Source organism: Scyliorhinus torazame, chromosome 7 (assembly GCF_047496885.1).
Source record: "Scyliorhinus torazame isolate Kashiwa2021f chromosome 7, sScyTor2.1, whole genome shotgun sequence".
Lineage (NCBI taxonomy): Eukaryota > Metazoa > Chordata > Chondrichthyes > Carcharhiniformes > Scyliorhinidae > Scyliorhinus > Scyliorhinus torazame.
In genome coordinates this window covers 127,938,220-127,964,604 of record NC_092713.1, presented here as the reverse complement: position 1 = coordinate 127,964,604, position 26,385 = coordinate 127,938,220, and the positions used below count along the sequence as shown (strand labels likewise).

General features: G+C 47.5%; 1 protein-coding gene across 1 annotated transcript in view; it reads right to left on the bottom strand.

Moving 5' to 3' along the window:
* kcnt2a (potassium channel, subfamily T, member 2a) overlaps positions 1–26,385 on the bottom strand; it is a 939,304-nt gene that overhangs the window by 793,495 nt on the left and 119,424 nt on the right. The window contains exon 7 of the mRNA XM_072512908.1: positions 18,237–18,296. Coding sequence (XP_072369009.1) covers positions 18,237–18,296 — 60 coding nt within the window. The remainder of the gene's footprint in view (positions 1–18,236; positions 18,297–26,385) is intronic.

Here is a 26,385-nt window from a genome sequence, read left to right as displayed (position 1 = left end):
ACGGCATTTAGCAATTTGCTTGTCCTTTGACCACCAGTTTGCTCAGGGCCTTTACAACTGCTGAACTGAACCAGGCATCAGGGATGCTATAATAGGTTGCAAATGTCAGCTATCACTACATGGGTCCATAGCCCAAACTCTGTCTTAATAAGTTAAATGGACCACCATTCCTTCAACAGGACCACAGCAGTAAATCATTCATGTGAATTTCTTTTCCCTGCCAGCTTCCATATGCAATCGTCTTGTGGTATTCAACAGTGCCAGCCTTATTTGGAGGATCAAAAAGATTCATTTGGGGAGCAAAAATGCTATGCAGCTTTGGATCATAGCCACAGCGTGATGCTCAATATCAAGAGTGCAGGAAAGGTACAATATTGTACATACATCCACTAGAGTCCATAGAGCCAAAGCATCCCTGCAGAAGAAGGACATTCAGCCCATACCGACTTCGGCATCTTCAAACTGTAATTTCTAATGCGTAGACAAAATAGTAGAGCTGAGCTAAGGTCAGTAAAACTGCTGTTGGCTCTTGTGTCTTCCACAAATTTATCTTGAAGAACATCTAGCGTGCAACCGGGAGAAAAAAAACCAGAAGGCAAAGCCAACTCTGAGGCAACAGGATTGTCTTTGAAATGAACTGCTGACACTCCTGCAGTAATTAAATAAGATCTAATGAGACACACATTTCATAGTAGCCTTTCCCTACCAACATATAATAATCCGCCCTGAAATGAACTCAGCCCCATTCCAGAGAATGGGCCATTGGGCCTTCCATTTGGCCCAACTATAAATGTATGCCAACAATCTTAACAACGGCAAGAGTGGTCGAGCCAGAAGCGCTCGTAACATTTAAGAAGTATTCAGATATCCACTTGTGCTACCGTAACCTCCAGGGCTATGAGCCAAGTTCTGGAACATGAGATTAGCGTAGTCAGATCTTTGTTGGCTGACATGGACACGATAGGCCAAATGGCCTCCTTTTGCGTTGTAAACATCTAGGAATCTATGAGAATGAAATAAACAGCTGTCAAGACACATTCTAGTATCAGCCAGTACAATTTAGATTATAAATTACAGTGTGTGATGCAGAATTATTCAGTGCATTTTACTCGAATGCTTCCTGATCTTTCTTATGTTCTGTTTCTTTTAATTAGAAGGAAGTGAGGTGGATTGTTCTGGGGTTTTAATTGTTGCCAAAAGGGTCTGAGGTCACCCAATCGTTCCTTTTGCTGGGTCAGATAATGGTTCTGAAAGTGAAAGTGTGCAATTTCTCACGTGGCTGTCCAAGTTTGTGCAATGGGTAACTCTTCCCTAGTCCTTTGAATGCAATGACCAGGAGTTTACAGGTATACTAATGACGAAATACGGCCACCCACACCAACCGTCACTGTTGAACCATTGCAGTATGATTGTTTCAATCCAATTTCTCAGTCTGATAAATCCAGAGGATATAGACTTTTGTTGACTTGAATCACTCTTGCACCAGCCTGACCATTCCTGAAAAAAAAACTAAGGGTGGATGCAGGAGGCCCTGGAGTAGATGTATACTTTGTGTCTACTGCAGCTCCTGCAGGAAATAAGCAGCACTGCACATTGTGGATGCTCAGAATTGTAACAACTGCAAGGCACAATCTCAAATTATTTCAAATTGTGCAAACAAAGAACATTTGTGGGCAGAATCTGCAAGCTCCAAATCCATCCAATGGATGTGGTATATCTGGATTTCAAGAACACTTTTGACAAGGTGCCACACAAAAGGTTGATAAAGGTGCATAAGATAAAGGTGCATGGCGTTAAGGGTAAAATAGTAGCATGGACAGAGGATTGGTTTATTAATAGAAAGCAAAGAGTGGGGATTAATTGGTGTTTCTCTGACTGGCAATCAGTAGCTAGTGGTGTCCCTCAGGGATCAGTGTTGGGCCCACAATTGATCACAATTTATATAGATAATTTGGAGTTGGGGACCAAGTGAAATTTGTCCAAGTTTGCAGGCGACACTTGGAGTGGTAAAGCAAAAAGTGCACAGGATACTGGAAGTCTGCAGAGGGATTTGGATAGTTTAAGTGAATGGGCTAGGGTCTGGAAGATGGAATACAATGTTGACAAATGTGAGGTTATCCATTTTGGTAGGGATAACAGCAAAAGGGATTATTATTTAAATGATAAAATACTAAAACATGTTGCTGTGCAGAGGGATCTGGGTGTCCTAATGCATGAGTCACAAAAAGTTGGTTTACAGGTGCAACAGGTGATTAAGAAGGCAAATGGAGTTTTGTCCTTCATTGCTAGAGGGATGGAGTTTAAGACTAGGGAGGTTATGCTGCAACTGTTAGTGAGGCCACACCTGGAGTATTGTGTTCAGTTTTGGTCTCCTTACCCGAGAAAGGATGTACTGGCGCTGGAGGGTGTGCAGAGGAGATTCACGAAGTTAATACCAGAGTTGAGGGCTTGGGTTACGAGGAGAGGTTGAGTAGACTGGGACTGTGTACTCATTGGAATTTAGAAGGATGCGGGGGGGGATCTTATAGAAACATATAAAATTATGAAGGGAATAGTTAAGATAGATCGGGGAGATTGTTTCCACTGGTGGGTGAAAGCAGAACTAGGGGGCATAGCCTCAAAATAAGGGGAAGTAGATTTAGGACTGAGCTTAGGAGGAACTTCTTCACCCAAAGGGTTGTGAATCTACGGAATTTCCTGCCCATTGAAGCAGTTGAGGCTCCTTCATTAATTGTTTTGAAGATAAAGATAGATAGTTTTTTGAAGAATAAAGGAAGAAAGGGTTATGGTGTTCGGGCGGGAAAGTGGAGCTGGGTCCACAAAAGATCAGCCATGATCTCAATGAATGGCGGAGCAGGCGTGAGGGGCCAGGTGGCCTACTCCTGCTCCTAGTTCTTATGTTCTTTGGCCACTGTGATGAATGGAGGATTTTAGGATTATAGATATTGGGCAATTAAAGGGTTAAAAGCCCGGGTTAAGAGTGTGTTTGACGACAGCGGTAATGTTTTTAAAAAGAGTTCTGTTCTGCAGGTCCTGGGAGCTTCTAGCAGCCAGAAGGTGAAATTGACAGAAGAATATGTATTGTCAGTCTGGGCTAATGCATGTGGTTTTCACTGGGGACAGTCCCTGGAAAGTACATTTGTTTTTCCGTTTGGGAAGTTAATGTACTTTCAGTCCCAGGAAAGTTAATTTGTTTTACAGCTTGGGACGATGATGTCAGTGCTGGGTGGAGCTAAAAAGGATGCAGAAAGACAATTTGAGAAAGCTTTGGAGAGGAGCTGATCTGGCAACTCTTGTTTTGACCACAAGTAAAAGCAGTTTTCTCGTCCCAGTGATAATATTTAAAGCAGAGCAGTCTTGTTTGAGGACGGCAAGGTGAACCAGCTCTTTGAAGATATCTCGCCAGAGTCTGCAGGGATTCGAGCTGGAGCCCAAATCTGTTCTGTGAAGCAAGTATTGCTCTATGCCATGCTGATTTTAAGATGGATTCAGAACTGTATGTTTCTTTTTTTGTTGTTTAATGACGATTTTAGTAGGAGTGTTTAAGGGGTAATTGTAAGCTTTTCTTGTCCTGCTGTTGCAAGACTTCTTACTTTTCTTTTTGGCTGTGAAGTTAAAGAGTTTAATATTGTATTTGTAAACTTTAGTTTTAAAATACTAATTCCCTATTTTTTCATGCAGTGACCCCTGGAGCGAATCATTCTTTCCGCAGTCTTACAAAACAATCTAAAATATTGGGGTTTGGTCCAGTATGCATCCACTGTTGGGGTCAGGTCTGGTATCGTAATAGTCACAGCAACAGAAAGAGGCCTAATTGTGGCCACCCTCTGCCAAACCGGTGTGTCACTTGTGATTCCCCTGACACTTTACTCTCCTTAGTCACACTCTGGTGCTTCACAGCTGCCTCCAGGAACTCACGTGGATAATAATAATGATTCATGCTTTGACAGTTCAGTGTGGTCCCAGCGCAACACGTAATAAGCAGCGGGAACACCATGAAATTATATAAGTTCGCTGACCTTGTATCATTATGCAAGGTCAGCTGTTCCTTGCATGGACGTGCAGAGGCTCTGAACAGCACCAGCTGCACAGTGCCGGGCTGTAAAATTAGCTCCACAGTCTACGTTCTGCAAATGGATAGTTCTAATCATATTTTCTTCTGAACTGGAACTAACCCACAAAGATTACGTTGAATGGTTGCAGTGAAGCTAATAATGTTTTAATTGTGCAAAAATGAAATGTGACACGCAGGATGGGATTCTCCGAAATGGAGGCAGGGTGTCCGCGCCATCGTGAACACCGTCGCGTTTCACCACGGTGCGAAACGGGCGCAGGCACTACCGATTAGCCTCCCCAACCCGCGCATGCGGAGTGGCATCGCGCCATCCTGTGCATGCACGGGGGACTTCCTCAACGCGCTGGCCCCGACGCAACATGGCACGGGGGTTCAGGGGCCGGCCGCGTAACAAAATAGGGCCGGGGCTACAGAGGCCGTCCCGCCGATTGGTGGGCCCCGATCGCTGGCCAGACCGCATCGGAGGCCCCCTCTCCGGTGAAGGAGCCCCCCTCTCCCCACCACAGGCCGCCCCCCGACCCTGCGCGCAGAGTTCCCGCCAGCTGCCAGCAGGTGTGGACAGCGCCGGCGGGACTCTGTCGTTTCCACGCGGCCGTTTGGTCCATCAAGGCCGGAGAATCAGCGGCCCGGCCGCGGACAGCAGCCCGCGACCGGCACCGCGCCAAACGCGCTGGCGCAAATGACGCCGATTCTCCGCTCCTCGGAGAATCGCGTGCCGGGGTGGCATGGCGCGGTTGCGCCGATTCTCCGGCCCGGCGTGGGGCTCGGAAAATCCCGCCCACAGTATTGACAATTTTAAAAAGCATATCATTTGTTCCAAAACAGGAGCGAGAGAGAGATTCCAGTGGTGGAACCACCAACTGATTGATCCTGCAATACACGTTGTGCCTTATATTGAAACTTAACCCATGGTAATAGCAGTTCACTGCCAAAGTGATTATGACTGAATACAATTTCACTTTGATATCCCTGTCTGCAAATAATGTATAATTGAGTGACTGAATTCAGAGCTGTGCTCAATATATTGGATTTGCTCCCATACAGAGGAATAAGATAACTGTATGACATGCCAAAATTAAATTTGGCTTTAATTTTTCATTGTATCTTCTCCCATTATGTCTGTGCAATTCCTCTCTCTTCCAATAAAACTTTATTGCAACCTCTCTATATTAATGAATTTGATAAATGTATGACAGCACAATTACATGACTACTTTATATAGTAATGCTGCAGAGGGGTTGACCTCTAAAACAAGACAGTTCACTAATGATGTATTTACGACCTCTATTTTTAAAACCTATTTCTAATCCAAGTGGGGAAAAAACTTTCCTTTCTCCTAGCAACACAAAATAAGACTCAGTGTTGGTCATGGCACACTGTGGTGGAAGACTGAATCAGATCTAACACTAGTTTTACCTGTTGCAAAAAGATTAATATTTCCACTGATTAAAATGTTCTAAAGTCCAGCAAGAAAGCCTTACAAAACTGAAAAATGCCAGGAGGCAGCGAATATTAATTCTGCCCGTGAGTCACTGGATTTGAAAAGAACTGCATGTCATGCATGGTTGCCTCCCGAAATCACTAAGTACAGAGACTCCATAAACTTGCTTGCTGTAACCCCAGTGTAAATCGCTTTCAGTAGCAGGAATAGATAAAACCAGTTTCTATCAGATTGCGAAGCAATTACATTATGAGTTTAAATTCATGCACCAAGTAATTATTCATGTATAAAAGTTGCCAAAAATCTTGTGACACTCCAAGACCATTGGTAGGATATTTTTATCTGTATATCAGTTAAAATCCTACTTTAATTTCAACTCGGCCAAAATGTGGTGGTTTACTTAAGTTAAGGACGCAGTGAAGAAATTTTTCCCCCCCAAAATACACTTTATTCATAAAATCTCTGAAAGAAAAATTACAAAATCATTTCAAATTGTTATAACAGTGAAGTACAATTGGAATTCACATTTTGTCCAGAGGCCAAGCTGCACTCTGAGTTGCTTCAATTCAGTGATGAGACCATTACATACATTTCAATATTTTCATTACGTGAAGAAAATAATTCAGTAATTTCAAAAGCAAAATACTGCAGGTGCTGGTCATCTCTTTCAGCTACTGCAGGGCATAGTGAATGTCACGCAGTTATGCCTGGCTTATGGCTGTCCAGACTAGCATTAGTAGCATTTGGGGGACGATTTAGCTCAGTTGACTGGACAGCTAGTTTGTGATGCAGAGCGAGGCCAACAGTGCGAATTCAATTCCCGTATCAGCTGAATGCCTGCCTTCTCAACCTTGCCCCTCACCTGAGGTATGGTGATCCTCAGATTAAATCACCGCCACAAGACCATAGGAGCAGAATTAGGCCACTCGGCCCATCGAGTCTGCTCCGCCATTCAATCATGGCTGGTATTTTCTCATCCCCATTCTCCTGCCTTCTCCCCATAACACCTGGTCCCCTTACGAATCAAGAACCTATCTATTTCTGTCTTAAAGACACTCAGTGATTTGGCCTCCACAGCCTTCTGCGGCAAAGAGTTCCACAGATTCACTATTACCCTCTGGCTGTTGTTGAGTAAAGAGTCAAGAGATCTGCTCCTTTTCTCAAACACCTTTATTTCTCTTTGAACACACTCAGCACCAAACTCTATCATCACATCACATGCCCCAAAGGCCACCTGTAGCCTCTATACATATCAGTGCCAATTATTGGATCAATGAGACATCTAATTGGAATGTTTCTTAACCCATTCCTTACCATTCACCACCCTCTGGCTGAAGAAATTCCTCCTCATCTCTGTTTTAAAGGATCGTCCCTTTAGTCTGAGATGGTGTCCTCTGGTTCTAGTTTTTCCCACAAGTGGAAACATCCTGTTCACATCCACTCTATCCAGGCCTCGCAGTATCCTGTAAGTTTCAATAAGATCCCCTCTCATCCTTCTAAACTCCAACAAGTACAGACTCAGAGTCCTCGGCCGTTCCTCATGTGACAAGTTCTTCATTCAAGGGATCATTCTTGTGAACCTCCTCTGGGCCCTTTCCAAGGCCAGCACATCCTTCCTTAGACATGGGGCCCAAAACTGCTCACAATGCTCCAAATGGGGTCTGACCAGAGCCTTATACAGCCTCAGAAGTACATCACTGGTCTTGTATTCTAGCCCTCTTGACATGAATGCTAACATTGCATTTGCCTTCCTAACTGCCAACTGAACCTGCACGTTAACCTTAAGAGAATCGTGAACAAGGACTCCCAAGTCCCTTTGTGCTTCTGATTTCCGAAGCATTTCCCCATTTAGAAAATTGTCTACGTCAAAATTCCTCCTTCCAAAGTACACAACCTCACACTTTTCCACATTTTATTTCATTTGCCACTTCACTGCCCACTCTCCTAGCTTGTCCAAATCCTTCTGCAGCACCCTTGATTCCTCAATACTTCCTGTCCCTGTACAGATCTTTGTATCATCTGCAAACTTAACAACAGTGCCTTCAGTTTCTTCTTCCAGATCATTAATGTATATTGTGAAAAGTTGTGGTCCCAGCACTGACCCCTGAGGCATACTACTAGTCACCAGCTGCCATCCTGAAAAAGACCCCTTTATCCCCACTCTCTGCCTTCTGTCAGTCAGCCAATCCTCTATCCATGCCAGGATCTTACCCTTAACACCATGGGCTCTTAACTTATTTAACAGTCTCCCATGCGGCACCTTGTCAAAGGCCTTCTGGAAATCTAAATAAATCACGTCCACTGGTTCTCTTTTATCTAATTTCCTTGTTCCCTCCTCAAAGAACTCTAACAGATTTGTCAGACATGGCCCCCCTTTAACGAAGCCGTGCTGACTCAATCCTATTTTACCATGCACTTCGCAATCTCATCTTTAATAACAGACTCTAAAATCTTACCAATGATCGAAGTCAGGCTAACCGGCATATAATTTCGCCAGTCAGCTCTCCCCCTGAAAGGGGAAAACAGCCTATGGTCTTCTGGGCCTATGGGCTGGATTCTTCCGCCCCACCCGCTAAAAGATCGCCATAGGCGGGACGCAGCCCATGTAAAGGTCCATTGACCTTGGGGGACAATTTCCAGTCGCCGAGCAGGCGGGGCCAGAGAATCCCACCCAATAGCGATTTTACTCTATTTTAGTAGCACTTATCACTCCAAGAGCAGTTCTGTAGAGATCTAGTATGCAAATGTCACTTCAATTGACACCGGAATTAATATACCAACAATAAAAAGGGGAACAAATGAAGTTAATAGGTTCTCAGGGAGAGTTGGTAACCTGAAACATTACTTCCCACCTGTAGGTTTGTAAGCATTCAGTGCAAAGATAAAGTCGAAGTGAATTCTCACAGTTTCAATGTATCTAATTCTGATTTCAATGATAAGAGTAAAGCCAAGCCAAGGTGAATTTAAGCCGTAAAAAATGTCATCAATACGTTTATGGCCAGCATTTCACCATTGTCTAGGTCCATAAACCACTTCTTGGCATTTTTCGTGAAAATAAACCGATCCCGCCAAGAGCATCGGCCACAGTGCAAAGATGGGTATTACTGTTGGCTATGTATTTCTAAACCTCTCAGCATAGACTGGGTACCCAGATATCAAATGTTGATGCTTTGGACAGGCTTCAACTTTCACAGGTGATATCTGAGCCTCCCACACCAAAGGAGATCGTCCTGGCTCTGAATTTTCTCGACACTCTATCTATTTCATCCGTCCATATTGAAACACGGACCAACTGAGGCCCTGTGTTGTCAAGGGTAAAAAGGATGGTCTTCAAAGGCTGGCATTTTGATAAGTCAGAACAAATCAGGCCTTGTACACAACGCAGGAATGAAATCACTTGCGAGGATGGGGTTCTCCTGTAGGGTTGCAGAATGATAGTGCCACCCCGGCGCAACAGCCCCTTCTCCAATAATCGAACAGCTGTATCCCTGGTCAGTCCAAGATGAAGATGCTGGGCAGGAATTACGTTTGGTGGCCAGGGATTGACAAGGAGATCGAAACTATGGACAACAGTTGTGAACAGTGTCAGACCCCAGCATACCCTTCTATCTGCAGCAGGTTTGCATCCTTTGGAGTGGCCGGGGTGACAGTGGATGAGGCTTCACATCGGCTTTGTGGGTCCTTTTTGGGTACAACATTTTGAATTGTGGTAGACGCCCATTCAAAGAGGTTGGATGTCCAACTTATGCACTCAACGACTGCAGCAACCATCATTGACAAACTGTGCCAAATCTTTGCCATTCACGGCCTACCAGGGGCCATCATCACAGACAATGGTTCCGCCTTCACAGTCGAAGAATTTCAATTCTTCATTAAGTCCTATGGGATCCGGCACATAAGGATGACCCCCTACCAGCTCACTTCAAACAGGCTGGTTAAAATATTGTCCCAAGCTTTTAAAGTGTCAATTAAAAAAACAGTCTAACTGGCCTCTGTTGCTTCATTTAGTGGACTTCTTGCTCTCATACAATACCACCCCCTCTACAGCCAGTGGGGTCATCCCCGCTGAGTGGTTAATGGGCAGGCGCCTCAAGACGCATCGTCACCTCGTTTTTCCAAATTTGTCAGTAAGATGGAGGCTAATCGCAATGTAGCCAAGGGGACAGGTAATTTCAAACAGGTCATTTTTACATGCGGAACTTTGTTGGAGGACCAGAGTGGATACCTGGGAAGTGTTGCCAGGAACTGGGCCAGTGTCTTATGTTATCAACCTACAGGGCCATGAAGCAAGAAAACATGTTGATCATCTGAGAAGGCGGGAAACTATTGTACAGGTTACCAGTGGTACCACTTGCTGAGTCAGTGGTGTTAGAACCGAGGTCTTCTCAAGGGGAATCACGAGGGCTACAGAAGGAGTTGAAGAAGTAATCAGTACTCCCCCATCTTCAGAATCTGACAATTTGCCTGCCCCTGCTGTGGACTCAGCTGCCTCAAGTTTGGGGAAGTTGGTTGCCAAGTTGAGACACTCGGGGAGAGTTAAAAAGTCACTTGATAGACTTACCTGATGAACGTTGTTTTGAGCTCCCTTACAGTAACCCTCTTTGACTGTATATAATTGTAAATAAGAATTTTCTGTTTTTGGATTTCAGGGATTTGTAAGGTGTAGTACCCTCAATAATGACACGAGAGTGTGGAATGGTAAATGAAGGCTTTAATAAGCAGAGAACTAGCCAGCTACAGAGATGAATGCTCACTGAGTGCCGCCTACAGGGCGTCACCTTATATACGGCTCCCAGGTGAGCGGAGCCAGAGGCGGAGTCCTCCAGGGTTCCAAACCCAGTCTTAAAGGGACATCACCTACATGGTGTTATGGGTACAGTAACCATTCATCACATTCACCCCCTGTTTAAAAAAACGCAGAGTCCGTCGGGGGTGAAGTGGAATTACATGTATATTCTTTTTGGCGGCTTGATCGTCCTCATTGACCTTCTCAGCTCGGGCGGTGGTGCGGCGGACACGGACGTCTTTGGTGAGGGTACATCCAGGAGCACGGTGGTCGGAGCCTTCGTCCGGGTCGGGGGTCGGGGGGGCAGGGGGAATAGCTGGGGGTAGCTTTGCCAGCACCGGCAAGGAGTGTAAAGGGGGGGTGCTGGGGGGGGGGGAGTTGGGGGGGGGGCGCGCGGTCGGTGTCTACCGGCGAAGTGGGGGTCCGGGGGGGGGCATCAGTAGGGGAACCAACGGGTGCCAGATCCTGGCGGGAAACCGTGTCTTGCCCTCCATCGGGGCGCGTGACGGAGGCGTATCGGGGGTTCGCATGTAGCAGTTGGACCCTCTCGACCAGGGGGTCCGTCTTATGGCTCCTTGTGTGCCTCCAGAGAAGAACAGGTCCCGGAGTCATCAACCAAGGTGGAAGCGAGACCCCAGAAGTGGACTTGCTGGGGAAGACAAACAAGCGATTGTGAGGGGTCTCATTCGTGGCTGTGCAGCGGAGCGACCTAATGGAGTGGAGGGCATCGGGTAGGACCTCCTGCCAGCGGGTGGTTGGGAGACTTCTCGACCGTAGGGCCAGAAGGACAGCCTTCCAAACTGTCGCGTTCTCCCTCTCCACCTGCCCGTTTCCCCGCGGGTTACAACTGCTCGTTCTGCTCAAGGCGATGCCCTTGCTAAGCAGATACTGACGCAGCTCATCGCTCATGAACAATGTACCCCGGTCGCTGTGGATATAAGCGGGGAAACCAAACACGGTGAAGATGCTGTGCAGTGCCTTTATCACGGTGGCCGAGGTCATGTCGGGATTGGGAACGGTGAATGGGATGCTGGAGAACTCGTTGATGATGGTTAGGAAGTAGATATTGTGGTTGGTGGATGGGAGGGGGCCTTTGAAGTCCATGCTTAGTCGCTCAAATGGCCCCGAGGTCTTTACAAGGCGAGCCTTGTCTGGCCGGTAGAAGTGCGGTTTGCACTCCGCACAGATTTGGCAGGCCCTGGTCATGGCCTTGACCTCCTTGGTGGAGTAAGGTAGGTTGCGGGATCTGATAAAGTGGGCGAGCCAGGTAACCCCCGGGTGACAGAGGTCATCGTGGATAGACCGCAGGCGATCCTCCTGCACGTTGGCGCACGTGCTGCGGGACAGGGCATCTGGGGGCTCGTTGAGCTCCCCTGGACGATACTTAATATCGTACGCGTAGATGGAGAGTTTGATCCTCCACCTCAAGATTTTATCATTTTTAATTTTGCCCCGTATGCGTTATCAAACATGAAGGCTACCAACCATTGGTCAGTAACGAGGGTGAACCTCCTACCGGCTAGGTAGGGCCTCCAGTGCCGCACAGTCTCCACAATGGCTTGTGCCTCCTTTTCGACTGCAGAGTGCCGAACCTCGGAGGCGGTGAGGGTCCAGGTGAAGAACGCTACTGATCTGCCTGCCTGGTTGAGGGTAGCAGCCAGGGCGATGTCTGACGCATAGCTCTCTACTTGGAAAGGGATAGTTTCGTCCACCGCGTGCATAGCAGCCTTGATGATGTTGGCCTTGATGCGACTGAAGGCCGACCGGGCCTCAGCCGTCAGGGGAAATGTCGTGGTCTTTATGAGTGGACTTCCCCCGTCACATCCTGATGGTTGCAGTTCCTGGCGAGCGCGGTGAGGTTTTCCACGTACTCGCCCAACGTTTCCCCTGAGCACTGCCGGCAGGTAGAGAGCAGGTGCCGTGCATGTACCTCATTTCTGGGTTTGACGAAATGCTTTCGCAGGATCTCAATTGCCTCGTCGTAAGTGGTCGCCTTCTCGATCATGGGGGAGATTCTATGGCTCACCCGGGCATGGAGTAGGCGCAGCTTGCGAGGCCCTTTGACGGGAGCTGCCGAGGATTCCAGGTAGGCCTCGAAGCAGCGGAGCTAGTACTTAAAAATTTCTTTGGCCTCTGGTGTCCGTGCTTCCAGTTTGAGCTTTTCTGGCTTGAGACCGGCGTCCATTCTAACGTACTCTGCTTATTAAATTGTAGGACCCTCAATAACATCACGAGAGTGTGGAATGGTAAATGAAGGCTTTAATAAGCAGAGAACTAGCCAGCTACGGAGATGAGTTCTCATTGAGTGCCACCTACAGGGTGTCTGTCACCTTATATACGGCTCCCTGGTGGGCAGAGCTGGAGGCGGAGTCCCCCAGGGTTCCAAACCCAGTCTTAAAGGGGCATCACCTACATAGTGTTAAGGGTACAGTAACCATTCATCACATAAGGGAACTTAAGTGGGGAGGAAAATAGTAGTGTGGCTCTTTTAAGGGGTGTTCTTTCATGGGCCACATGACCCCCCCCCCACCCCCCAAAAGCCTATGGGGATGGATGGCCTGTTAGCAGCACTGCCAACATAGAGTGCCATCCCTCATGGGACACCAAGATCACCTTTGGCCTCCTTCACTCCTCTGACTGAGGGACAATCTTTTAGCAGAGTCAAGTGATGGCGGTTGTTCTTGCAACAGTTCAGATGCAATAGCCTTTGGGGATTCCCCCATGAGCACCTCAAGATGAGAATGACCAGTATCTCCATCTCGGGGGGTGGGGGGGGGGGGGGGGGGGAATTTGATGCTAAAACTTTGAATTTGATGCTAAAACTTTGAATATATTCAAGAGGCGGCTGGATATAGCAGAATGGGATCAAAGGATATGGGGAGAAAACAGGATTAGGTTATTGAGTTGGATGATCAGCCATGATCGTGACGAATGGCGGAGCAGGCTCAAAGTGCCAAAGGGCCTCCTCCTGCTCCTATCTTCTATGTATCTATGTAAATGCACGCGTGGGGAACATGTGCATCCCGAAGAACCGGTTGAGTACCAAAGCTATTGCATTACATTGGAGCACTGAGCATGTCACTGGAATGTCTTCCTGCTGTAAGTGGGCACTGTGTTCCTTTCTGAGAATGATGTAAATGATGACACTTACAGCTACATGTCGGAAACTCCTTTCATAGATGCTCAGACAAGAAAATAAGTATTAGGTGGTGAAGTCAATCAAGGAGTCCTGAAATCTCTGGGCAGATCTGCTTCCTTCTTTGGTTATTATAAGAGTTCACCTATTCCATGCTGCGTCTTCAACAAAATTCCAGAACAGCCAACTCAGAATGGGTTCTCGACCATGCTATTCACCCTGAGTACGTTAAAACAAATCTTAGGATCCCCAGCTTTCATGGTATCCTACAAGATCTTTGAGCCCCAAGCCATGTTGTCACCTCCTTGTGCAGCCAGGGCATGCTGATGTTCTGCATCTTCCCGCTCCGCTTCCTCTTCCACATCCTCCTCCCTCTTTTCGTCCAAAGAGTAGTATGCGTCCATGGCTTAGCCATCCTCAAAGTTCACACATCTCAGTTGGGGCCATGACAGAGAATGCCGCAGATCACCAGAGACCCTTAAGTGTATTACAGGGCACTACCTGACTGTTCCAAGCACTGGAAATGCATTTCCTGAAGCTCAATCTCCTGGTGAGCAGATGGATTTAACTGTGGTGCACCTGTGCCTTTGTCTCAGGCTCTCATAGAGGGGTGAATAACCATATTTTCAAACACTATCCATTTTCCCTCAGGATGCACACAAGGACATTGTGGGTGGAGTGAAGATCAGCGGAGCCTGGATTGGTGCAATAAAGGAATCTTGGCAGCAACCAGGAAAGCGAGTACACACATGGATGAGACTCTTGTTGTGGTTGCAGATTAGCCTAATTTTGAGGGAAGTTTCTCCTGTTGATGGATCTCACTGACCACTTCTGGGTGCCTTGATGCAACATGGGTGCAACTGATAATACCTGGCACCTGGGGAAATCTGGCGATGGCCAATGCCCTCTGCGCCAGTGAGGCAACATCGATAAGGGATTGAATGTGCTATCCAGCACTGTAAAGAAGGGCATCAGTAACCTGCAGATGCAGTGGGTCCAGCTATTTTTGAGATGCAGCACAGACTACAGCTGATCCTTTGAAGGAACCAGAAATAAAGATGTTCAAAGCCACAAAGGGACTTTGACGGTTATTGGCTTGGCAACCAACGCTACGAGGGACAAGGTCTTCGGCGATGAGGGCAAATTTGTCGATGATCATCAGATGAAAAGTCACAGTCTCCTGCAGCTCTGCTGTAGGAACACCCACAGAGCTGTGAGGAAGGTGTTTCAAGGATTTTGACTCAGTGACAATGAAAGAATGGGGATGAAAGAAGGCCTATGATAGGGTGCAAGGCAGGTGAGATTAAAAGACAGAAGTGGTGATGCTGCAAAGGCAGAGTAAATAGTAGTGGAAGTAAATAATAGTATAGAAACAAAACACGAGTCTAGAGGTGGTGTATAAAATGAAATACAGAATCGCCACCAAAGGTACCATCAAAGAACAAAACAAATGGAGGCAGAGATTATGATCTGAAACTATTGAACTAAACGTTGAGTACGGATCGTTGTAAAATACTTAATCAAAGGATGAGGTGATATTCCTTAACTTGACAATGAGCTTCATTGGGACAGTATAGGAGGACGCTGTCATAGAGATAGCGGGGCAGGGAACCAAAATGACAGGCAGCTTGAAGTTTGGGGTCACTCTTATGGACCTACCACAGGTATTTGGCGAAGCAATCACCCAACACCCGTTTGGTCTCCGTGATGTGAAGGAGACCACATTGTGGTCAGCGAACACAGAATACTAAATTAGAATTGTAATTTAAATGCTCCTGTCTTCCACTCTATTCACAGAACATTCCTTTAGTACTTTGCCGCATCTTTTCTCCACCCCACCCCTTTCCCTGCTTCCCTCTGACTCCCTCCACAGATCTCGCCTTCGCTGCTCTAAAGAGAACAATCTCGACTTCTCCAGTCTGCCGACGTAATTAATCCTTCATCTCTGGAATCATTCTAGTAAATATCTCTGTAAACCCATGGCCGGGATTCTCCGGCTGCATCAGCCCGCCGACCGGAGAATCCCACCCGAGGTCAATGGATTTCTCCACTGTCCAAGTCTCACCCGTGCCGTTCTTGCGGAGGAGGGGCGGAAGAATCCAGCCCCATGTCTTCGGTCAGTCCTTTTCTGTCAGCGTGGACAATGTAAACTTGCCAATAGCATAACTGATCCAAAATTATGCCAACTTCAACTCTGCTGGAATTGGCATAATTCCTACCTGGTTGTTTCAATTGCCCCGAGTGGAAGAAAGCTGCATCTTAACAAGGTTTATTAATAAAGACTTAACAGGACCTTAACACACTTAAGTTACAATTTCATTCCCATTATATTCAGCCAGAAAAGAGCAAAGCTGACAATTTTAGTTTATCTTCTAGTCTCCCACTTCTTCGCATGTTCATTTTTGTGGGACTCTTGCTGTTACAAAATAATGGAAAACATGCCCTCACATGTTTTATTGATGTTCTACTGATTTATTCACCAGTACAAGTATTAACATTCATTTTACATGGTGCTGAAGAATGACTTTTGTATTGTTTAATACTTTAGGCTGTTCCGGTTTGGGCAGTGGTTTGTGTATTGGGTTCAGTTGCTGAATAAGGCGCCTTAGGGATGTGTTTGGACGAACAAAGTCAGTTTGGACATTTTTTTGGCTTGCACCAGGGGACAAGGCAGCATGTCCATTCTCGTTGCTGGCAGGTGGTCAAGCACCAAGTTTCTTTGTACAAAAATGATCTCCTGCTGTATATTTCAGACCCGGTCGGAAGCTTGGATAGGATCATGGGGACTTTGGGGAAGTTTGGCCGTTTTTCGGAGTAGAAGCCTAATATGGGAAAAGCAATGTATTCCTAATTAATGCACGGGGACAGGAGAGGAGGTTGGGAGGACAGGAGAGGAGGTTGGGGGAACTGACACTTCGGTTGGTGGGGGCAAGCTTTCACTACCTTGGGATACAGGTGGCACACAGTTGGGCACAGTTGCAAAATTTGAACTTAGCACAGCTGGTGGAGGGAATGAAGGTGGACTTTATGAGGTGGGATTTGTTGCCATTGTCATTGGCGGGTCGGGTCCAGACGGTAAAGATGACGGTGTTTCCGAAGTTTTTGTTTGTGTTTCAGAACCTCCCAATTTCCGTGCCCACGTCCGTTTTTAGGAAGGTTAATGAGATGATCTTGAGGTTTGTGTGGGCGGGGAAGACTCTGTGGGTTAGGAGGGTGTTTTTGGAGAGGGATCGATAAGGTTAGCATTGCCAAGCTTGTTGCACTACTGGAAGCTAATATTGAAATGGTTGGGAAATGAGTGTTGGAGGAGAGGTCGGTTTGAAGGCAGCCTTGTGTAAGGGGACCAGCCTGGGGACATTGTTGGTTTCACCCTTTCCGTTCTCGACGGTCATGTATTCCAATAGACCAGTGGTGGTATCGGCACTGAGGGCTGGAACCAGTGTTGGCAACACTTTGGATTGGAAGGCATGTCTTTGTGAGCGCCGATTTGGGATAATCATAGGTTTTCTTTAACGGGTTTCGGCTGCGAGGTTTCAGGGATGGCGGCAGGTGGGGATAGAATATTTGGGGGATTTGTTTGTGGGAGTGAAGTTTGCAGGCCTAGGGGACAAATCAGTTGCCGTAGGGGAATGGGTTCAGATATCTGCAGGTTCAGGATTTCATCAGAAAGGAGGTGCCGTTGTTTCCTATGCTGTCGCCCCGGTGTTGCAGGATAAGCTTCTGTGAGATTGGGAAGGGCAAGGTTGCGGATATATATGGGCCACTGCTGAAGAGGGGAGTGCTCCCGTGGAGTAGGTTCGGCGTAAGTGGGAGGAGGAGTTGGGTAGGCGTTGGGGTTTGGAGTATGCAGTGAAGCTCTGTGGTGGGTGACTGCATCTTCATCGTGTGCAAGGCTAGGCCTTATCCAATTTAAGGTGGTGCACAGGGCCCACATGACCGTGTCCAGAATGATTTGATCCAGAAGTGGAGGATAGGTGTGAGCAGTGTGCGGGGAGGCCGGCGAATCATGTGCATATGCTTTGGGCGTGTCCAACGTTGAGGGGGTATTGGAAGGGATTTTCGGACATATTGTCAAAACTTTGGGGGTAGAGGTAGCGATATTTGGAGTGTCGGAGGATCCGGGAGTGCAGGTGGGGATAGGGGCTGATGTGTTGGCATTTGCCTACCTGATAGCCCAGAGACAGATTTTGTTGGGACTCAGAGCTGCCGAAGGCGGGATATGGGTGAGTTATTTGGCAGAGTTTTTGCATTTAGAAAAGATCAAGTTCGCCATTCGCGGTTCGGAGGAGGGTTCACCTCGAGGTTGAAGCTGTTCATCGACTTTAAAGAGCATTGAGTCGTCATTGGGGGATGGGGGGGAGCGGGTTTTGTTTAATTTTTGTTTTGTCTGAGTGATGGGGTGTGTGAATAATTGGTAAAGGGGGGCGGGTGCCAGGGTCGCAGTCGGAGGAGTGGGGGGGTGTTTGTTGAGGGGGTGCAAGGAGGGGGGGTTTGTTATCTGTTGCCACGGTTAGCTTTTGTACTTTTTGGTTTTCTATATACATATATATTTAAAATGCCTTGAATAAATTTTTCAAAAAAATAATACTTAAATCCAGCTATTTGTAAATCTTAACCATCTGCGTGGTAAAATGGAACAGTTAAGTGCATTTAGAAGAAAAGGTATTCCCTTATGCAAATTTTCCAGACCTTTATATCATGACCAACCAGTAAAATCAATCTGACAGATTCCCTGAATGTGGAGAGTTCATGCAAGCAATGGGTTGCCAAGCAACCATTTCAAATGAAAAAAGCTTACCTTATAGCTGAGATAAGCCAGCAACATTGTTTCAAAGAAACTTATCAAGGCCACTGTAACCTGAAAGGAAATGATAGATATTAACACAACCGGCTCTGTTTAAACGAGCACTGGAGATTTTGAACAAGAATCGGTCTAACCCTTTTGGGTATCGCAGGATATTTGGCAATTCGCTCCAAAATATACATTGATTTTGGACAGCAACATTGGTTTTTCAGTGATACTGCGAGCTCTTTGTTCAAATCGTTTGCATTGTCAATATCCATATTTCGGGGATGTTGGAGGTCTGACAGCATTGCTAGCAAGAAAAGAGATTTGAAGTCTCTTTCCGCCCCATTGATACTATAGTGGATATCTGATTTTTTTCAAAAGGATATTTTTTCCCTAAATAGTAGTTCTAATAATAATCTAATAATAATCTTTATTATTGTCACAAGTAGACTTACATTAACACTGCAATGAAGTTACTGTGAAAATCCCCTAGTCGCCACACTCTGCCGCCTGTTCGGGTACACAGAGGGAAAATTCAGAATGTCTAATTCACCTAACAACACGTCTTTCAGGACTTGTGGGAGGAAACCGGAGCACCCAGAGGAAACCCACACAGACACGGTGAGAACATGTAGACTGCACAGTGACCCAAGCTGGGAATCGAACCCGGGTCCCTGGCGCTGTGAAGCACTGTGGTACCGTTTTCTTTTAGTCCTGACTACCTTGTGTGTACTGCTGTATTTTGTTATGTAAGACTTACTGTGTAACAGATGTATGAATGTGTTGCATCCAACGAGTACACGGTTGAATAAACATGTCATCACATTGATGAGCTTGGGGAGGTTTATGTACAGTGAACTATATCAGCACTCTCAGGCTTTCTGAAAAATCAAAATCTTCTCTAGTTTCTAGTTTTAATGAGCCATTTTTTTGCAAATTCCTATTGTTGCTGTCGATCCCACTAAAAGCTGACTAATGCAGCACAGTGGATCGTTCATGCACACATCTTTTCAGATTTTAAAAATCAGCTCGGCTGACCAACAAATGTTTTGTGTGGCTCTTTGGGGGTTCAAGGGGGACTCAACAAACACTTTGTTCACCTGCCTTTCATAAACAAATCAAACATGAATCAATTTTTCGGGCTGAATAAATATTTGTGGTGCAATTTACCAGAAATGAAACAGAGTCCCGTGTCGAGCGTGTTTCGCTAATCCACTTTTCCTTCAAAGCAAAGGTTCCCAAGCATCTTCAATGTGAATGGGGTCACAGAAGCTCCCCCTCCTCTGAGCAGCAATGGCATTAGTGGAGAAAGGACAAATAAATCCAGAGACACTGATGGGTCAGCCCTGAACATATTGGGTCAATAGCGGATTTGAGTGGACCGTGGATGTCTGTGAGCCAACTTAGCCCAGCTACAAGCCATCAGAGACTAACTGGGTCTGGAGTGCAGGAAAAAATCAGGAAATTGCATGGCTCAGTCAAGAAGGCGAGTGGTGGCTGCAAATATTCCTGTGTTTCTGCTCCTGTCTGCCCGATGTACAGACACCTCACAACAGGACAACAACTCTGTTTCACAGGTACCAGCAACTAGACGAAAAGGGAGAAGAGGGAGGCTGACTACTCAGTGAGTATGTGGGGACAGGGGGTTGGGGGAGGGCTTGCTGAGCAAGTGAGTTAGAATGAGGGGCTCCTGGGTGAGTGAGTGTGTGGGGGCAGGAATGTTTCAGAAGAGCGCCTAGTGAGTGAGTGATTGAGTGTGAGCGTGTGTGGATGAGGGAGAGTGTGAGATCATTGTGCAGTCTATTATGCCGGGCGCAAATCGGAACTGGCTGATTAGATTGCGGAGATCCGAAATCGGGAAGTGCGCCAGGCGCCGATTGGTTTACGATCTAACCAGTCCGCTCCCATTGACGAGATCAGGGACTGCCGCAGTGTGGCGAGAAACCATTAATCACCAATTAAGGCCAATTTCCATCCCATTAACGGAAAGGGCCCCTACCTAAAGGCTTCCCGTGATCTAACTGACACCCCCACGAGCGGTCACGCAGACGCAGTTTAAACCTATTCAAAAATGTGAATCGAGTGAAAAGGCAGCTGTGGGGACCGGAGGAGGGGAGTAGCCATCTTAGAAAATGGGCAGTCAGCCGGGGACACTGGGGCTGCCGCTCCAATGCTCCGGAGGGGGGACACATTTGGGAGGCCCCGGGGTTGGGGAGCGGGGATCAGGCCCGTTCACGGGTTCCGGCCGCCATCGGAGGGGTTGCCCAGGACTGGGGAGATGAGGGACTCAGAGCCCACAGGTCCAAAATGACCCCCCCCCCCCCCCAAATCATGTATACCCATACCAGGGGCAACTTCAGCTGTTGCCTGCCCGTCCTACCGAACACCCCCAAGACAGAGTCCTGTCCATGGTAATATGGTGCAAGTCACTTTAACCCTCACTAACCGTGGCATTATTCCGGCATTTCTGCACTGGATGCTCTCCACAACTTTCAAATCCTGTATGTAATGTTAAACATGTGCACATGGAAATACTCTGGGAGACCAGTAGAGAACAAAGCCTTCATCAGACAACAAACACATCAAGAACAACAATTTTTTTTCCCAATTAAGGAGCAATTTAGCATGGCCAATCCACCTACCCTTCACATCTTTTGGGTTGTGGGGGTGAGACCCACGCAGACACAGGGAGAATGTGAAAATTCCACACGGGCAGCGATCCGGGGCCAGGATTGAACCCAAATCCTCAGCGCCGTGAGGCAGCAGTGCGAACCACTGCACCACCATGCTGCCCTAAGAACAACAATTTTTTAAAGTGGAATTTCAGACATTGTGCCAAAAAGTTGATAAATTGGTAAGTAACTGAGGAAAGCTGAATGGTGGCAGCAAACAGATAGTATCAAAAATGGATATCATAGATACGGCAGCCAGCAGATGTTTCTTGTGCTAGAGTCAGCATGAGGCCAAAATAATTTTACCTGGATATTCACATTTTATACATGACCAACTGTTAGCAAAGATGCTGGATAATCCTGATTCAGGATTACCAATATGGTTACTTTTATTCTGCACATTTTATGTAATATAGATCCCTGGGGAAATATTTCAACACATCTTGGATTCATAGTAAGAAATTTCTACTCGCTCTAAAGTTATCCTGTTATTCTGGTGGCTCAGCATCTTTATCCATTCGTCATGACATATGTACGAGGGAGGCCACAATTCTCAGTCAGTGCAGAGTTAGCTGATCTCAGTCAGCGCTACGATTCAGTTCAGTAATCCAGGATTAAGGAGGAGAAACATGGCTGACTGATATCCAGCAATCTTTACAAAGAGTGCATACGTGCAAATATTGAGCAAGGGCATGAACAAGTTGCTGCCCACAGTCAAAGGTTTGCTGACACTCACCATCGAGGCTCATACATAAATGATGGTTAGTTGGACGTAGTACGGGGTAATTACCTGTGAAATTTTGTTCAGCTGGGGACTCAATGCATTCAATGGAAGCAGGGCGGGGAGAAGAAAATGGAGGAGGTACTTGTAATTCGTTTTAAAAGGCAGGAAAAAAACTATGGGCATGATTCACCGGAAAGATTTCTAAGTGTGGTAGCGAGCTTCCCGGTACTTGGGCCAGCAATGGGGGGAGGGTGGTTTGGGGGGTGGGAGTGGAGGGAGGGTGTGGAGAGGGGGCGGCACCATCGAGAGTGGGGTATACTTATCCGCGACAAATTTGAAAACCCTCACCACATCCAGTATGACGTCTCTGGCTCTTTGTTCCATGATGCGGGCCGACCATCAATCCCATGCCCTATCCCCCAGACATGAGGTCCTGGTTGCCCCCCCCCCCCCCTTCCCTGCACAGGGGCACCAAGCCCAGTGCCCCCAAGCTCATTGCCTGTGAGCAAAGATGGCTACTCACCTGCTCGGCTCCCTGCAGCAGCCCTTCTGCCAGGTTCACGTTTTTAAAAAAGGAATATGAATCGGCACCTGCGTGATCACTTGCTGGGGAGGTCGCTGGATCACGGGCGGCCATTGGATATGTGGTGCTCCTGTTAATTGTATGGAAATAGGGCTTAAGTGGTGATTATTGGTTTCTCGCCACGCTATGGAAGGATCCCTATTTCGCCCACGGTAGTGGACCGGTTGCATTGTAAACAGTTTGGCACCCGGTGCAGTTCTTGTTTTTGGTCTCTCCCGTTATTCACCTGCCTCGTCGTGCTCTCACTCGAGTGCAACAAAGCCACTGAATTGCGCCCTATACTATGCCTAGAATGTTATATGGCGAGCGATGATGGTGATGGTGTGGGGGGAGATGATGATAACTGATAGTAGTAACTTCTTGGCTTTCCAATGTGTTTTAATGTCTCTTGACAGCATTTTAAGTGTTACTTCCTTCTGCTCCTGCAGTAAGTCTGTAACAGAAGTGTGAAATGAATCTACGCCAGCATCTTCAGCCAGCTTCTTCCCCGCTGTTATCAGACTCCTGAATGACCCTCTTATGGACTTAACTGATCTCTCTATGCATCTTCTCTACTGTTGTAGCACTGCACTCCATATGCTTCACCCGATGTCTATGGTTATGCATTTACATTGTATACTTATCGTATGTCCTCTGTTTTTCAAGAATGGAACAAAATGCAGAACAATACTTTTCACTGTACCTCAGTACATGGGACAATAAATCTAAATCTAAACCTGCTGCCCTGGGAAAATGGTACCCTTACTATAGATAACAGACCATTTTAAATGCAAAAGATGTTGCGGAGAACTGCATTATAATGACATTCTCAACTCTCTCTCTGTGATAACTAGGAATGACACATATCCACACAAATGATGACAATGCTGCGGAGAAATTGGCTAAGCCTCAAAAAACCTCTACATTTAAATTCAATTTCTAAAACATATTGATATGTTTCATGATATGAAATTAGATATTTGCAACAAATCCAAAATTCAAATGTCTTACCTCACCCTTGTACACTTCGGACTATAGTAAGAGTTGTACCCACATCTCAGTCTGCAAACACTGGCAACTAGTTATTCAATCATGACATAAAGCCTTTTTTTGTAAAAGGTATTGCAGGACAGCAGGCAAAAGACCGGACGAGAACAATAATAATAATCTTTTAAAAAATAAATTTAGAGTACCCAATTCATTTTTTCCAATTATGGGGCAATTTAGCATGCAAACACAGGGAGAATGTGCAAACTTCACATGGACAGTGCCCCAGAGCCGGGATCGAACCTGGGACCTCGGCACCGTGAGGCAGCTGTGCTAACCACTGTGCCACCATGCTGCCCAATAATAATGATATTTATTAATGCTTACAGTAGCTCTGCAATGAAGTTACTGTGAAAATCCCCTAGTCTCCACACTCCGTCGCCTGTTCGGATACACTGAGGGCGAATTCAGAATGTCCAATTCACCGAACAAGCACGTCGTTTGGGACTTTGTGGGAGGAAATCAGAGCACCCAAAAGAACCCCACGCAGGCACAGGGAGAACGTGCAGACTCCGCACAGACAATGACCCAAGCCGGGAATCGAACCCGGGTCCCTGGCACTGTGAAGCAACAGTGCTAACCACTGTGTTACCGTGTTGCCCATAACCATGCCTGCATGTTTTCTCTGCCATGGCAGCTATGACAGGTAAGGGCATCATTGAGGCTGTAGCCACTAGCAGGGCTGTGGGGATCAAGGACGAGGATATTTGGATACCTAATTTTCATCCTCATATCCCACAATTTCTTCGGACTTTGAAGATGCAGCTAGCGTAAGCATAAACTACTATCGATCTCCTCTCCCTTCACCACAACTCAAAGTGTGGCCGTAACTCCATGGAGCATGAACCTGCTGTCCTCTCTCAGGATGGCAGTATTCCTGCATTCACCCCTGCCAATGCTCACTCAGCTGGACATACAGCCCATAGCCGTTTTCTGTGGAAGAGCAGGATAGGTTATCCCTGGTTCAGGAATTGACCGCTGCATTTCCAACATTAAAACAATGACTACACCTCAAAGATGCTTCATTGCCCGTGAAGTGCTTTGGGATACTGTAGCGCACAAAGACTCACGAGAGACGAATAGAGATGAAGTCGATGAGGCTTTATTAAGCGTGACTTGTTCCCCGCAGTTCAGTAGCAGACTGGCCTGCGGGGGAGAACTCCTGGTTCTTATACTCCGCCTTCAGGGCAGAGCTAGAGGTCAACAGCCAACCAGGACCCGGGATCTGTCAGCCAATGACATCACGGCTTCACAGTCCCACATGACCCCTAATGCATACTACCACATTCACCCCTTGTTAAAATGAACCCGGCGGGGTGGTGCTTCGTATGGTGGTAAGGGTTTACAAGGCTGGTCCTGGGAGGAAAACTTTTGCATGTCATCACAGTATGTACAGAGGTTTTTTTTTTTTGTTTTGAACTATTTACAGTAAAAGGGGGAAAAGGAAAGAGTTCTCGTTAAAGTCCACAACATTGTAGTGTTACATCGATGCCACGAGTCGGTCGGGCGGTCTGGTCATCCTCGTCGATCGCCTCGGCCCCGGTGGTGGTGCTTGTTCCCGTGTTGTCGTCTCCGGGAGCCTTACGGTTTCTGCTTCAGCTTCACTTCTAGTCGGACCTGGGAGGAGGACTGATCCTCCCGGGTAGGGGGCGCTCGCGGGGTGCGCCGGTGGCAGGGAGGGGGTGATTGGTGTCGGGGGGGTGTGCGTGTTGCCGGCGGGTGCCAGATCTCGCAGGGAGACCGTGTCCTGTCTGCCGTCGGGGTTCTCCACGTAAGCGTACTGCGGGTTCGCGTGGAGGAGGCGAACCCTCTTGACCAACGGGTCCGACTTGTGCGCCCTCACATGTTTTCGGAGCAAGTTGGGTCCTGGGACCGCCAGCCAGGTCGGCAGCGACGTTCCAGAGGAGGACTTCCTGGGGAAGACAAGGAGGCGCTCATGAGGCGTTTGGTTAGTGCTAGTACACAGTAGCGACCGGATGGAGTGGAGAGCGTCCGGGAGGACCTCCTGCCACCGTGAAACTGGGAGGTCCCTGGATCGTAGGGCCAGTAGGACGGTCTTCCAGACCGTGCCGTTCTCCCTCTCTACTTGCCCGTTCCCCCGGGGGTTGTAGCTGGTCGTCCTGCTCGAGGCTATACCGTTGCTGAGCAGGAACTGGCGCAGCTCGTCACTCATAAAGGAGGACCCCCTGTCACTGTGGACGTATGCGGGGCAACCGAACAGTGTGAATATGGTGTGAAGGGCTTTAATGACTGTGGCCGCTGTCATGTCAGGGCAGGGGATGGCGAAGGGGAAATGGGAGTACTCACCCACCACGTTCAGGAAGTATATGTTGCGGTCGGTGGAGGGGAGGGGCCCTTTGAAATCCAGACTAAGGCGTTCAAAGGGACGGGAAGCCTTGATCAGGTGCGCACCATCCGGCCTGAAAAAGTGCGGTTTGCACTCTGCGCAGATGTGGCAGTTCCTTGTGACTGTACGGACCTCCTCCACAGAGTAGGGGAGGTTGCGGGACTTTATAAAGTGGTAGAACCGAGTGACCCCCGGGTGGCAGAGGTCCTCGTGGAGGGTTTGGAGGTGGTTAATTTGTGCGTTGGCACATGTGACGCGGGATAGGGCATCGGACGGCTCGTTCAGCTTTCCGGGACGGTACATGATCTCATAGTTGAAGGTGGAGAGCTCGATCCTCCACCTTAAGATCTTGTCGTTCTTAACTTTGCCCCGCTGTGCATTATCGAACATGAAGGCTACCGACCGTTGGTCCGTGAGGAGAGTGAATCTCCTGCCGGCCAGGTAATGCCTCCAATGTCGCACAGCTTCCACTATGGCTTGGGCTTCCTTTTCCACTGAGGAGTGGCGGATTTCTGAAGCGTGGAGGGTTCGGGAGAAAAAGGCCACGGGCCTGCCCGCTTGGTTAAGGGTGGCCGCTAGAGCTACATCGGAGGCGTCGCTCTCGACCTGGAAGGGGAGGGACTCGTCGATGGTGCGCATCGTGGCCTTTGCGATATCCGCTTTGATGCGGCTGAAGGCCTGGCGAGCTTCTGTCGACAGAGGGAAGGTCGTGGTCCGTATTAGGGGGCGGGCCTTGTCTGCATACTGGGGGACCCACTGGGCGTAATATGAAAAGAACCCCAGGCAGCGTTTTAGGGCTTTTGAGC